General features: G+C 37.9%; 1 protein-coding gene across 3 annotated transcripts; it reads right to left on the bottom strand.

Annotated features, from left to right (window-relative positions):
- Positions 1-1,543: 1,543 nt before the first annotated feature.
- LOC131077762 (pentatricopeptide repeat-containing protein DOT4, chloroplastic) lies at positions 1,544-5,402 on the bottom strand. Of its 3 annotated transcripts, none has more exons than XR_009113645.2 (3): positions 4,767-4,904; positions 1,983-2,068; positions 1,544-1,833 (listed from the first exon to the last, which is right to left on the bottom strand). XR_009113645.2 is itself a non-coding variant. In XM_058015313.2 (3 exons), exon 1 carries the CDS (start codon positions 5,038-5,040, stop codon positions 2,851-2,853), a length of 2,190 nt encoding a protein of 729 aa, XP_057871296.2. In that variant the 5' UTR covers positions 5,041-5,402; the 3' UTR covers positions 1,544-1,833; positions 1,983-2,068; positions 2,277-2,850. The 3 variants fall into 3 exon arrangements, 2 of the variants coding, with proteins under 2 accessions (XP_057871296.2, XP_057871295.2); XM_058015313.2 differs by having other exon boundaries at positions 2,277-5,402; XM_058015312.2 differs by having other exon boundaries at positions 1,983-5,402.
- Positions 5,403-13,334: the final 7,932 nt, after the last annotated feature.

Here is a 13,334-nt window from a genome sequence, read left to right as displayed (position 1 = left end):
GGTTTCATAAAGGCATTCAACTGCATAAAGGTTTGCTATATTTATTTGTTATTCATTAGTTTTATTTAAATCTTTATTATACTTTTTTGTATCTTTATCATATAGTATTTGTTGGTATATTTTTGATTTTGGGTTTTGTAGGTTAACCAAAACATAGAGTTGGGTTTTTGTGTTTCTAAATCTTTTTGGTTTGCGGTTCGTACAAGATTACAATGTGCCATGTAAACATCTACGCACTGTGCTGACATCCTTGATTAAGATGCTTAGATTGAGACCAAAGACTCTTTGTCGTATGTTCTTTCCATTTATGTAATTAGATATCTCCACCAGTTTTACTAATTGGAGATATCTAAATGTATGTTGTGAAATTGGCTCTCAAGGGAACATAGTTCTCTTTGCAGGGTCACTTTCACACCATTATAGTAAAATAAAATTAAAATGATTTTAAAATGATTTATATGATGTAAGAGTAATATTTTAATAGATTATTAAAATTTAATGAATGTATATTTTTTTAAATGAGATTCAAAAGAATATCCAAGTCTAAATCAATATAAAGGTTTTAGATGTTCAAATGAGGATTAGGATCATCAACAACTAATATGGAAATCAATGGGTAGATATAGAGAAAATTTCATGAATTGTATATAAAACAAAATCTAACACAAATATATAGAAAACAAAGTAACGTGAATCTAAGAGAAAAAATTAACATCACATAACAAGCAAAATAGTTTAGAGGAAAACGAACCAACAAAATGTTGTTATAATTCTTGGTATTCAAAATGTATTTGAATAATATATTGACAAATGGCAACTTATAAGTGTGTATTCTAGTAGCTATCAAATAAAATTATTGCTTTTAAGCAGCCACAAAGATCAGTCATGATAGTGTGCTAGAGCAGCCAATTCATCTAGCTATACATTCACCCTTGGGCTAGAGGCATTGTAGTCAACAATATAATTTGAAGGGAAAAATATATAAATAGTCATCATGCCATCAATTTTTTGGAAAGAACAATCCAATAATCAACGCATACCAAAAACTCTAATGAGAAGGAAGAAAATTCCACATGGCAGGAGATTGCAAATTCAAGAAGGCTCTGGAAGAAAAGTATATGTAAAAGCCTACGTTGTTGAAGATAAACTTTCACAACAGAGAAAGTGGCAAAATAAATAGTATATTATCAATTATATATATATGTACACACTCACATGCACCCGCACGGGTGCGCGTGCGGGCAGACACTTTGGGAAGAAACTGCAAGAAGAGGAGTAAAAATGGAAAAATTGATTAAATAAGTGTAACACTAATTCAACTGCAAGTGCAAGTTGGGGGAAGGGGTGTGAAAGTGCAAGAAGAGGAATAAAAATGGTAAAATATATCTTGCAATCCTGCATGTCAGTTAAAATATATTGTTTTTGTCCATGTTCAAGGGCTAACATCAATAACATGCTAGTTTAATAAAAAACTCAATTCATCACGATTCCCACAAAAAATTACAGCCATCTACAATAAAGTCCACAGCTGTGACAATTTACATTTTCACGAAATATATTTGAAATTGAGTGCCAAATTTAAGAAACAAAGAGTAGAATAGAAGAACAATTTATGAGAATGGTATATTGTGCTATAGTTAGGTTTTGAGGGGAGATGCCAACCATGAAATCTTGCTTCCGAACATGACAGCTCCGATAGAAGTGGCTGTAGCAACTGCAAAAGTTTGAGGCCCTTAAGAGATTTCATATTCCTCCCTTGGATGTGAAGAAAGACCAGTTCTTCCTTAAGAGAAAACTTTTCCTCACAGCCCGCTCAGAATCTTGGAATCCTTACTGAAAACGTTGAATTGTCCACCAGTTACCGATTGTGTATCGTTAAATGACTAGAAAGTAAATCAAGGCTTATAAATTTTTTGATAAACATTTAATGCAATTGGCTTGAACATTCCACGGGCATCCTACCACAGTATACATGTACTTACATTATGGTAAATGCTTTGATTTTCTGAAACAAGTCAAGGTGAATTGTCCTCATGTCTTATACCTCCTGATCTTACCCTCAGGCCACCTGAAACAAACATATTATTTCTACTATTAGGTTATTCCTTCGTCTGCCATGTAACAATGAAAATCCTACATAGACCTTTCACCTAATAAACTACTGCGTGGCTTTTTACCAGTTCACATTATAATTCTTACATTCTACATCTCAAAATACTATCGTATCATCCTAACGAAATGATAGAAACACCCTATCGAAGGCAGCTATAGCCTACCATGAAGCAGATTCTAAAGATCTCTAAAAGATCTCTAAAATTATTCTTTCTGTTTTCACCACAACACCCACAGGGGCAACATCCGTCTCTGAAATAGAGAAAATGGTCTGCATTTTTTACATATGTTACAGCTGAAAACTTTTAGAAACAAATTTGGTGGAATGCACAGCAAATTACAGTGGTTCTTAGCAATATTGTTTCCTGGCATGTGTTTAAGAGACCATGAAAATGGCCAGATTCTTAATGTGGACATAGAGAGTATGTTCCATTTTCTCCTCCACTTTGTGCTAAATTAAGATTTCCAATATTTCATAGGTTTCCTCCATTTGCACGGGTAACTTGTCACCAACTACAACTCATTAACATTGTTGGCAACCTCAATCCAACCTAACACAGCTTCTTTGTCATTCCTCAGTTTCTATGAATAATTCATGCTTTCACAACATCATCTGCCAGTAGCAGCATATATGTTTGACATCAGCACATAAAACCCAGTATTTTCAGGCTTTGACTCAGAAAGAAGTTCTGCCACATTCATTGGTTGCCTCTAACGGCGAGTTTAACTTGTCTCTGACTACAAATCGTGAGCATTGCTGTCAACCTCAATCCAACTGCATCCTGGTTTCTTTCTCATTCCACGGTTTCTCATAATTTTTCTTACCTTTGCAACATCACACCATCTGCCTGTAGAAGCATATATATTTGACATCAATACATAAAATCCAGTATTTTCAGGTTCTAACTTAAAAAGATGTTCCGCTGCTTGCTCTGCCAACTTTATATTGCAGTGAATTTTGCAGGCAGCAAGTAAGGTACCCCATATATCAGAATCCGGTTCGAAAGGCATGTTATTGATTAAATCATATGCTTCATCCAGCCTGCCAGCACGGCCAAGAAGGTCAACCATGCATGCATAATGTTCCATCCTAGGCATAATGCCAAAATCTTGACTCATACAATCAAAATAATTCCAACCCTCATCAACAAGGCCCGAATGACTGCAAGCAGATAGAACAGCTACAAATGTGATGTGATCTGGCTTCAAGCCTGCTTCCTGCATCTGAGCAAAGAGGGTGAGTGCTTTATCGATATGCCCGTGCATTCCAAATGCTGAAATTATTGCATTCCATGAAACTTCCGTTCTCTCTTTCATATTCTCAAAAACCTTGTATGCAGCCACCATACTCCCACATTTTGCATACATGTCTACAAGGGCATTGCCCACAACTATATAGGCATCAAATCCCCTTCTTACTATGTAATCATGCAGCTCCTTGCCCTTATGGAGAGCCACTAAGCGGGTGCAAGCAGGAAGCAGGCTAGCAATAGTTACAGAATTGGGTTTTGGGCCAAGCTGGTGCATTTGATGAAATAGTTTAAATGCCTCCTCACATTGTGCGTTTTGCACATAGCCCACAATCATTGCATTCCAAGAGACTACGTCTCCATGAGAAATTCTGTAAAATATTTGCTTTGCATCCTCTATGTTCTCACATTTGGAATACATATCTACAAGGGCCCCTCCAACAAAGACATGTGACTCAAGTGCAGTTTTAATTACGCAAGCATGGACCTCCCTTCCTTGTTGCAGAGCTTTTAGCCGGCCACAAGCAGGTAGAACACTCACAAACGTAAACGAGTTTGCTTTTACACCTATTGTTTGCATTTTTCGAAACAACTTCAAGGCATCAACATAAAACCCATTCTGCATAAAACCAGCAACCATGGCATTCCATGAGACAACATCCACCGGGGACATTTTGTCAAACACTTTAATTGCATCATCTATCCTCCTACATTTGGCATACATATCTATAAGAGCATTGCCCACAAAGCCATCTGAATCAATTCCTCGCTTTCTAACAAAACAATGAATCTCCTTACCCTGTCTCAATGCTTGTGCATTAGCGCAGGCGGGGAGAACATTTACTACAGTTGTCGGGTTTGGAGCTACTCCCTCCACTTGCATTTGATTAAACAAATTAAAAGCCTCCTCAACTTGCCCATTCTGAACATAACCTGCAACCATGGTATTCCAGGTGACGACACTTCGTTCGGGCATTTTGTCAAACACCTGGCGTGCAAGATCCAAAACCCGACACTTTGCATACATATCTACGAGGGCATTAGCCACAAAAATATCTGACTCAAGCCCAATACTTAAAATAAAATCATGGATTTCTATCCCTCGTTCTAGAGCTAATAGGGCACCACATGCCTTCAAAACACAGGGAAACGTGAAATGGTCAGGCTTGAAACCCTCATTTTGCATCTGGTAATAAAGTGCCAAAGCTTTTTCAGACAGTCCACAACTTACATATCCACTAATCATTACATTCCATAAGATAATATCTCTGTTTTCTACCTTGTCAAAAACAGAGCGTGCATCAACATAACTTCCACAGGCAATAAACATGCTCACAAGTTTATTAGCTAGAACTACATTTTGATCGAGCCCAGAAGCTTTCATGTAAGAATAGATTTCCTTACCTTGTGGCAATGATTTTGCGCGGGCGCAGGTCTGCAAGAGACAATCGTAAGCGTATGATTTTATGGGTATGCGATTTTTTTCCATAAATTGCAGAAGCGTGAGGGCCTCCTTCAGTTCGCCTTCTCTGCAAAAGGCAGATAACTCGACGTTCATGTCGATGCCCTGCAATTCGTTTTGAACTGCCATACTCAATTTGGCGTATTGGCGAATAACGAACAAATGCGTATTTGGGCTTTGGGCTGCAAAGCGAAGTGATAATGCGAATAATGCCATGTTTATGCTCGGGCTTTCGAATTAAGCAACACCGCTGCTAACTCCATGAGCTCTGTACGCATTTTGTTGATGACAATAAATACAGTGTTTTCAATATAAGTTTGAATAGGTAAACCCTGTGCTTGGCAACTCAAGTCGCAAAAATATCTGTTGATTGATTTTAACTGAAACAGAAAAACGAATCCTAAAAAACATGGTTGAAAAGAGAGAAGTTAGAAGGAAAAATTATTTTAACGTCCACTAGACTACATATAGTCTATGGGACAAAACTGCCAATCGCACTGGATTAAGCACTGATTGCCTTCTGCATTTCAGCTTTCTTCTTATGCAACGTGATTATAAGTGCTCCCATCTTCTCAACAATTCCCTCACTGAAAAGATTGTCCCAAAAGTTAGCTGTCAAGATGTTAATATAGCTGTCCTTGCTGTCCTTGAAAGCTTCACATTCTAAAATGAAGTGTTTTTCCGTTTCCACTTTACCCGTTGAGCAGAGAATGCACACTCTCCCCGCCCAATCTTCTTTGGGTCTTTTCCAACGACCGGTTTCACTACAAAGCTGGTGAGAATTAGTTTTTAATTGAGCAATAAGGATTTTGGCTCTCCAACGAATATTGGCCCTTATGTACGTCTTTTGTTGATAATTACAAGGGGGGTTAAACTCTTCAATGTAGTATTTTTTCTTTCTCCCAAGGTTTTTATCCCAAGTGCACTTGCGAAACTTGTCTATAACAAATGCTTTTATCTCCTTGCTATTGGTGGGGCACGCGTTCAAGTAGATATTCCATTTACTTAACCATTTGTTATTTTGTTGCATCCAAGTCTTCTTTCTTTTGCATAGAGTATCATTAAAGACAATCCTAGGCCATTGGTCCTCATCCATTTTCTCGATTCTTTTTAAATAACTTACAAGTCTTGTCATAGTAATAGCCTCAATGCGTGCTACCCCGACTTCACTCAACATAATGTCATAAGAGTGTGTATCAACATGTGGAAAAGGAAGATCCAAATAAGCATGCACATCAATAAAAATAGAGGTTAAAAAACTCATAATCTATCTTTCATGCTACTTTGTTCTTCATGTTCCAAAATTCTATAAGAGGAGGAAATTAGACAAAGACGATCTTTATGCATCCTCGACAAAGGATATATCAACATACAATCACAAAGATGAAACCATCTTAATTGGAGATTTTAATGCTAGAATAACTAATAACTAGTCTCATTTCCTTGATAATGAGGAAAAATATAACAATTTTTTATGGTTAGAGGAAGAAGGGAGCCCAAAATGGGAAAGAGTGTCTCAAGATGAAAAGGGAGCCAAAAATGGGAAAGAGTGTCTCAAGATGAAAAGGGAGCTATCACACATTATGGGGCAGAATTGCTGGGAGTTTGCAACTTATATGATTTGATTATATGCAATAACTTAAAGGCTTGGCAAAACTCAGGGAACATTATGTGCCACACCTACAATGGTCAAATTGTGGTGGATTATGTTATAAGCTCAAAGAAACTTGTGACAAGTGTTATAGATATAGAGGTGAAGGACTATCCCATAGAAATGAAATTATATCACAATCTAATATAAGTAAAAATTAGCACGCAAAAAGACAATCGACACCAAAAGAAGATGCAACAAATAGAATAGAAAGAGGTCACTCAAGGGACAATCCTCCTGATACATGAAAACCAAGAAATCTTTTGAAAAATGCTCAAAAAATAGCTGCATGTTGTAGGAGCCAATGGGTTGGTCAATTCAAACAAGGAAATGATAGATAGTGTCAAGTTAACCTCTATAATCCTTAGGGCTCTCAAATTATGCAAAAGTTCTAGACCTAAAAGGAACAACAAGAATAGCTTCCCTGCAAACCCATGGTATGATGAAGACTGTAAGGCAACAAAGAAAATGGCCAAGATATGAAGTAATAACAAGGAATATTCAAAACTAGTAAGAATGAAAAAATAGGATTACATGCAAACAAGAAAAAAAGAGTTGATTACGCTTGGGAGGCACAACCCAAGAGACTTTTGGAAAAAGTTGCAGCAAAGAACAATCAAAGAAAATAACATCACAGATCTTCAATGGATAGAGTGTGCAAAGAAGCTATATGAGAGAGATCAAGACAAAGATACCACTTTGATAATCAAAAGAAGAACTGAACTCTTCTCTTCAGACACATTAAAGAAGGAATTAGAAAGCTAGTGGTGGGTAAAGCTCGAGACATTGATGGCACACAAGTAGAACACTTAAGATAGGGATCGGAAACCCTTATGCCTCATATCAAAAGAATATTCTATGGAATCATCTAAAATGGGTTTCCAACAAATTGAACAACTACTATTGTCATCCCCTTGCTCAAAAGAGGTGACATAAATAACCCCTCAAATTACCACACTATAATGATCGATCCTCTTTTCGGTTAAATTTTTGGGAGCATGATAAAAAGACGAATCAGTATTTGGGCTAAAAATGAGGGAACGATAGAAAAAAGGGCAAGTGTGTTTTAGGCCAAATCACTCTACCATTGATCATTGCATTACACTTAGACATTTTATTGAGAAGGTATGGGACAAACAAGAAGGGGAATTATTTTGTTGCTTTGTTGATTTCAAGAAAGCTTTTGACACGGTACCCAAAAACAAATTATGGAGCAGAATGGAAGAGTTGAAAATTTTAGGACAATATAGGGTCGTTGTTCATATATTATATGACCAAGTCTGGGCTAAAATACAAACCAAACGAGGATTATCAAAATGCTTCAAAAGTGACATTGGGATCAAGTAGGGCTGCCCATTATCTCCTATTATATTTGTGATATACATTAACAAGTTAGAGGAATGGATAAACAAGTTTGGTGGAGGGGGAGTTCATTTGACCACTTATGTAATAAAACCACTTCTATATGTTGATGATCTTATTTTAATGGCAAAGACAACACAAGATTTAAAACAACACTTGAAGGCTCTAAAATTTTTTTGCCATGAAGTAGGGATGTAGATGAACACTAGCAAAACCAAGGTCATGATCTTTACCTTGAAGAGAAAGAAGGTTTATAGTGATTTTTTTTAAGGCAACCTCTTACAAATAGTCAACGAATACAAATACCTTGGCCTAGACTTCCACAATAAACTCAACTGGGAAACATGTAGAGCAAAAAGGATCCAAAGGGGATGAAATGACTTATACTCACTCTAGAATAGATGTAGAAGAGCTGAATTATGAGACTAGAAAACTAAGAAAACTCTTTTTTCTATTTCTTGTGGTTTCGGTGGTATTATATGTATGTGAAGTATGGGGCAACAACCCTTCAACAAGGAAACAGAGACAAATAAAGAGATCACCAAAACATTTGATTATGACCAGCCTCAAGATTAAATCATCTATCCCATATGAAATTGTCCCAGTGGAAGTAGGGGCTTTTCCTATTGAGACATCAACTATGTTCTGGTTGCTAAGCTATTTAAGAAGGTTAAAAAACATGGAGATACATAACTGGTCAAAAATGGCAATGTGAGAGAAACTAGATAGAAGGAAGAGCACATGGATGAAACACAACATTAAATAGATGAATAAGTGGGATATTGACATGAAAGATTTCCCAAATAACAAAGGACAAATAAAAAAGTATGTGCAAGAAAAAATCAAAGAAAGCATGTGGGCAGGTCAAATGGGGAGGAAAAATGAATATTATATCAAACATTTCAATCTCACAAATGACCATACACAAAAGAACTACATAGGAATGGAAAGAAAAAATGTTAATTTCTTAGATAAGGACCAATTCACATCAACTTAGGTGCGAAACATGAAGATGGATGATACCTAAAGAGGAATGGGAAGATAGAAGATGCAACTATTGCACTCAAGTGGTGGTGGAGACAGAATGGCATTACATCATGGAGTGTCCAACCTACAATGATATTCAGATCAATTATGTTGAGATGCTAAATGTAAACACCTTGAGTAACATAGTTGACAAAGATAAGATAACAAGAGTTGTAGATTTCCTAATCAAGATACACTATAGAAGATCCAAGATGTAGAAGGAAAAGGAGGTTTAGTAGTACAATATTTTGTTTGGAATTTGGTTGGGCCTTGCATGCTTCTTTGCTAGCTATCCATGGGTCCCATGGGCTATTTGGCCTTGTGGATGTTATTAAAAACATTCATTCATCCAACCCCGGGATGGTTTTTCAAATAGAATTGGCAAAGACCAGGTAGAATTAGGATAAAATGAAATCATTGTTTTATTACATGAATGTGGGTGAGGTTAGCCTTGGCTCTATTTTATTTCGTGTGATCAATTAGTATCAGGGAGTGAATTAGAACACAATTATTATTAGGGTTACATATTATAACATTTATATATAATGTTTTAATATAAGTTTATAAAATCTTATTTATTATATGCTTTATATTTACATTCTATTTGAAATAATTATAATTTAATTATTTTGTGTGATCAATTAGTATCAGAAAGTGTTACAACATAATTTTATTAGGGCCACATCTTTATAACATTTATATATAATGTTCTAATAGAGGGTATGTGCACCAAGATGTGGTACCAAAAGGGAGTCTTAAGATGCCACTTTCTTTTCTTTTCTTCTGGAATCAACAAAGTCCGAACTTCGATGGCAAATTGTACATAGTTACTCCAAATTTGAAGATGCAATAATAACAAGAGTCAAAGTTCTTTGAGTCTACTTTCTAAACTACTATTTTTTTTGGAAAACGAAGGAGATTAAGGGTTTCAAAAGGGGGGCTACAGAAAGTGGTCTTGTTTTTATGCAAAAAAAAATAACTTAGCATTTGTTGTGGCCCCCTAAAATGCTAACTTTTTAAAAAAAAATTTAAAATCGCTCTGGTAAGAAATTAGCTAACACATTGTAGGTTATGCCAGATTTTTCAACGAATTTTTTAACAAATATATGATTTTTTACTAATTTTCGAAGTGTACACATCTTGAAAAACAAAAATTTGAGCGCCCTCTCCCCTAAAATCATTGAAAACTAATAAAAAATCAATTTTTTTTCAAAGTGTGTAGAATGGAGTCTAGTTTCTAGAAATGTAAGTTACAAATTTTGATAAATGTGTAAAAATCTACATCCAAGATAGCACATGTTGGTTTTTGACAAAAAATAGACACATTAACAAAATAAATTAAAGATGAAACCCTTAACAAAATCAAAATGCGCAACAAATTACATGGTTGGATAGCTTAGAGAGAGCTTAATGACATTATGGTGTTTTTTTAGTTGCATTGAAACACATGCAAACTTGATGCATAACACAACCAAAAATGTGTAAAAAATTTCACTTTTGATAAAAACATGTCTCTGGCCTAAAATGGTCATCCAAACCTTTTGGTTGGGTGCCCAAGGCAAATCCGACCCATAGGTTTGGTGTTTCCCAATGTAGACAATTTGGCGTGCACCAAATATGACACTTGCCAAATGTAAATAATGAACTTTTCACATTTGGCTAGCACCAAATGTGAAAAGTCCATTATTTGCATTCGACAAGCGTCAAATATGGCACTAGCCAAATGTTCAACATTGAAACAATGTCTCTCATTCTCACTTTCTTTCCCATTTTAATTGAATGTTTGGAAGACAATTCAAACTTAATCTCTCTCTCTCTCTCTCTCTCTCTCTCTCAGTCTCGGCTTCTCTACCTCACGTTCCCACCTTAGTCCCATCTCTATCCCTGCCTCTCTCTCACATTGTTTCTCTTGATCACTACCTTTCTTCTCATCTTCTCTCTCACCATTTGTAGGTATCTCCCTCCCACTTTACCTCACTACCTATCCCTCCCTATCTCATTAACTATCTCTCTTTCTATCTCTACCTATCTCAACTTTATCTCTACCTCCTATGTCTCTCACCCCTCCCTCCCTAGGCTCTAAGTATCTCACCTCTATATCTCTCCCCCCTATTTCTTTCCCTCCCCCTACCTATTTACCCCTCTTTCTCACTTTGTGAACTCTCTCTCCCTTGCCTATCTACCTTTACCCTCTCTAGGTCTATCAATAACTCACTATCTACATCTCTCTCCCTCCCTCCTTATCCCTCTCTTTCTCTTTGTTCCGTTCTCTCTCATTTTATCTCTCTCTCCCCTCTCCCAATTATCACCTCTCCCTCCCTTCCTCTCCATCTCTACAGATCTTCATCCATGTCTCATTACCCGACTCTCAAGATATCACCCTCTATTCATCTCACATCAAGATCTCTCCCCAGTTAGGTCTTTCACCTCTCTCTCCCCCTCTAGGTATCTCACCTCTCTAAATATATGTCTCTAATTATCCCCCTCTATGTCCACCTTTGTCTCTATCCCCTCTTACCCATCTCTCTCTATGAACTAGATCTCCTCTTCTCTCTCTCCCTTCAACTTTGTCTCCCCTCCTTCTCTCAGTCCCTCACTCTTACTCTCTCTCTTCGTTCTTCTATCCCTCTTCTTCTTTATCCCTCCCCTCTTTAGGTCTCATAGTCGCTTTATTCTCCTATCGCTCTCTATCTCCCTCTCTATCCTTACCCCCATCTTTTTCCCTCTCTCACCACTATCACCTCTCTAGGTCTCTCCCTCACTCCCTCCCCTCTCTAGGTCTCTCCCTCCCTTTGTTCCCCTCTCCCTCTCTGTCTCACTCACACTCCTTAAATCCCCATCTCACCTCTCTCTCACCTCTCTTCCCCTCTATGTTTTCTCTCCCTAAGTCTATCACTCCCTCCATGTTTACCTCTCCTCCATCTCTTCTTACTCCTTTAGATCTCTTTTTGTTATTTTTTCTCTCATCTTTACCATCCTTCCCTTGTCTAGTTCTCTTCCATGAATTACAACACCCTCTCTTCCCCCTCCCTCCTTACCCCTATATTTACCTCTCCATAAATATCCCCCCCTCTCTCTTTGTTCTTTTATCCCTCCTCTCCTTTTCCCCTCCCCTCTCAAGGTCTTTCACCCCTTTTATTCCCCTATCCCTCTCTATCTCACCCTCCATCCAAGAACCCCATCTCTTTCCCTCTCTCGCCTCACTTGTCTCTCTAGGTCTCTCCCTCACTTCCTTCCTGACTCCCTCCTCTCTCTAGGTCTCTCCCCTCCTTTCTTCCCCTCTCCATCTCTATCTCCTCCACCCTCCTTAAAACCTCATCCATGTCTCTCTCCCCTATAGGTCTCTCGCCTCTCTTCCCCACTATGTCCTCTCTCCCTCCATGTTTACCTCATCCTCCATCTCCTCTTACTTCTTTAGATCTCTTTTTGTTCTTTTGTATCTCATCTTCACTCTACTTACCTTCTTTAGTTCTCTTCCTCCCGTATTTTTAAAACACCCCCTCTCCCCTACCTCCTTACCCCTATCTCTATCTCTCCCTAAATCCACCCCCATCTATATTTGTTATTCTATCCCTTATCTTCTTTCTCCCTCCCCTCTCTAGGTGTTTGACCCCCTCTATTCCCCTATCCTTCTCTATCTCACCCTCCATCCTTACCCCACCTCTTTCCCTCTCTCACCTTTCTTGTGTCTCTATGTCTCTCCCTCACTTTCTTCCTCACTCCCTCCCCTCTCTAGGTCTCTCCCTCTGTTTCTTCTCCTCTTTACAACACCCTCTTTTCCCCCTTCCTCTCTATCTCCCTCTATTTCTCTTTCTCTTTCCCCTCTTCCTTTCTATCTCACCCTCCCTCCTTAAAAACCCACATTTCACCTCGCTCTTTCCTTTAGGTCTCTCATCATCACCTTCCTTCCCTTCTCTAGTTCTCTTCCTCCCATGCTTTACAACACCCTCTTTCCCCCTCCCTCTCTAACTCCCTCTCTTTCTCTTCCTATTTCCCCTCTCCCTCTCTTTCTCCTCCTCCCTCCTTAAACCTCTCTCTCTCTCTCTCTCTCTCTCTCTCTCTCTCCATGTGTACCTTCCCTAGATCCCTTCTATTCACCAATCCCTCTCTATCTCCCCCTCCATCCTTAACCCCATCTATTTCCCTCTTCACCTTTCCTTGTTTCCTAGTTCTCTCACTCCCTCCACATCTGTGTGTGTGTGTGTATTCTTCTATCCCTCCTCTTCTTTCTCCCTCCCCTCTTTAGATCTCTCTTGATGAATAATGATGAATAGTAAATAACCAACAGATACTGAGAGGAGGTGGAGGGGGGAGGGTGAACAGTATAGACAAAAACTTCTTAAACAACGTAAACTACAAAGACTGCACTAACTGGTAAACAATATCACCAATTTAAATCAAGGCACTACCGATAAAACACACTATGACTGTAAAAGACATAAACCGGTAACATCTAGATCTTCTCAAAACC

Source organism: Cryptomeria japonica, chromosome 3 (assembly GCF_030272615.1).
Source record: "Cryptomeria japonica chromosome 3, Sugi_1.0, whole genome shotgun sequence".
Taxonomy (NCBI): Eukaryota; Viridiplantae; Streptophyta; class Pinopsida; order Cupressales; family Cupressaceae; genus Cryptomeria; species Cryptomeria japonica.
Note: the sequence above shows the minus strand (reverse complement) of the source record. Positions and strands in the feature narration are given on the sequence as shown.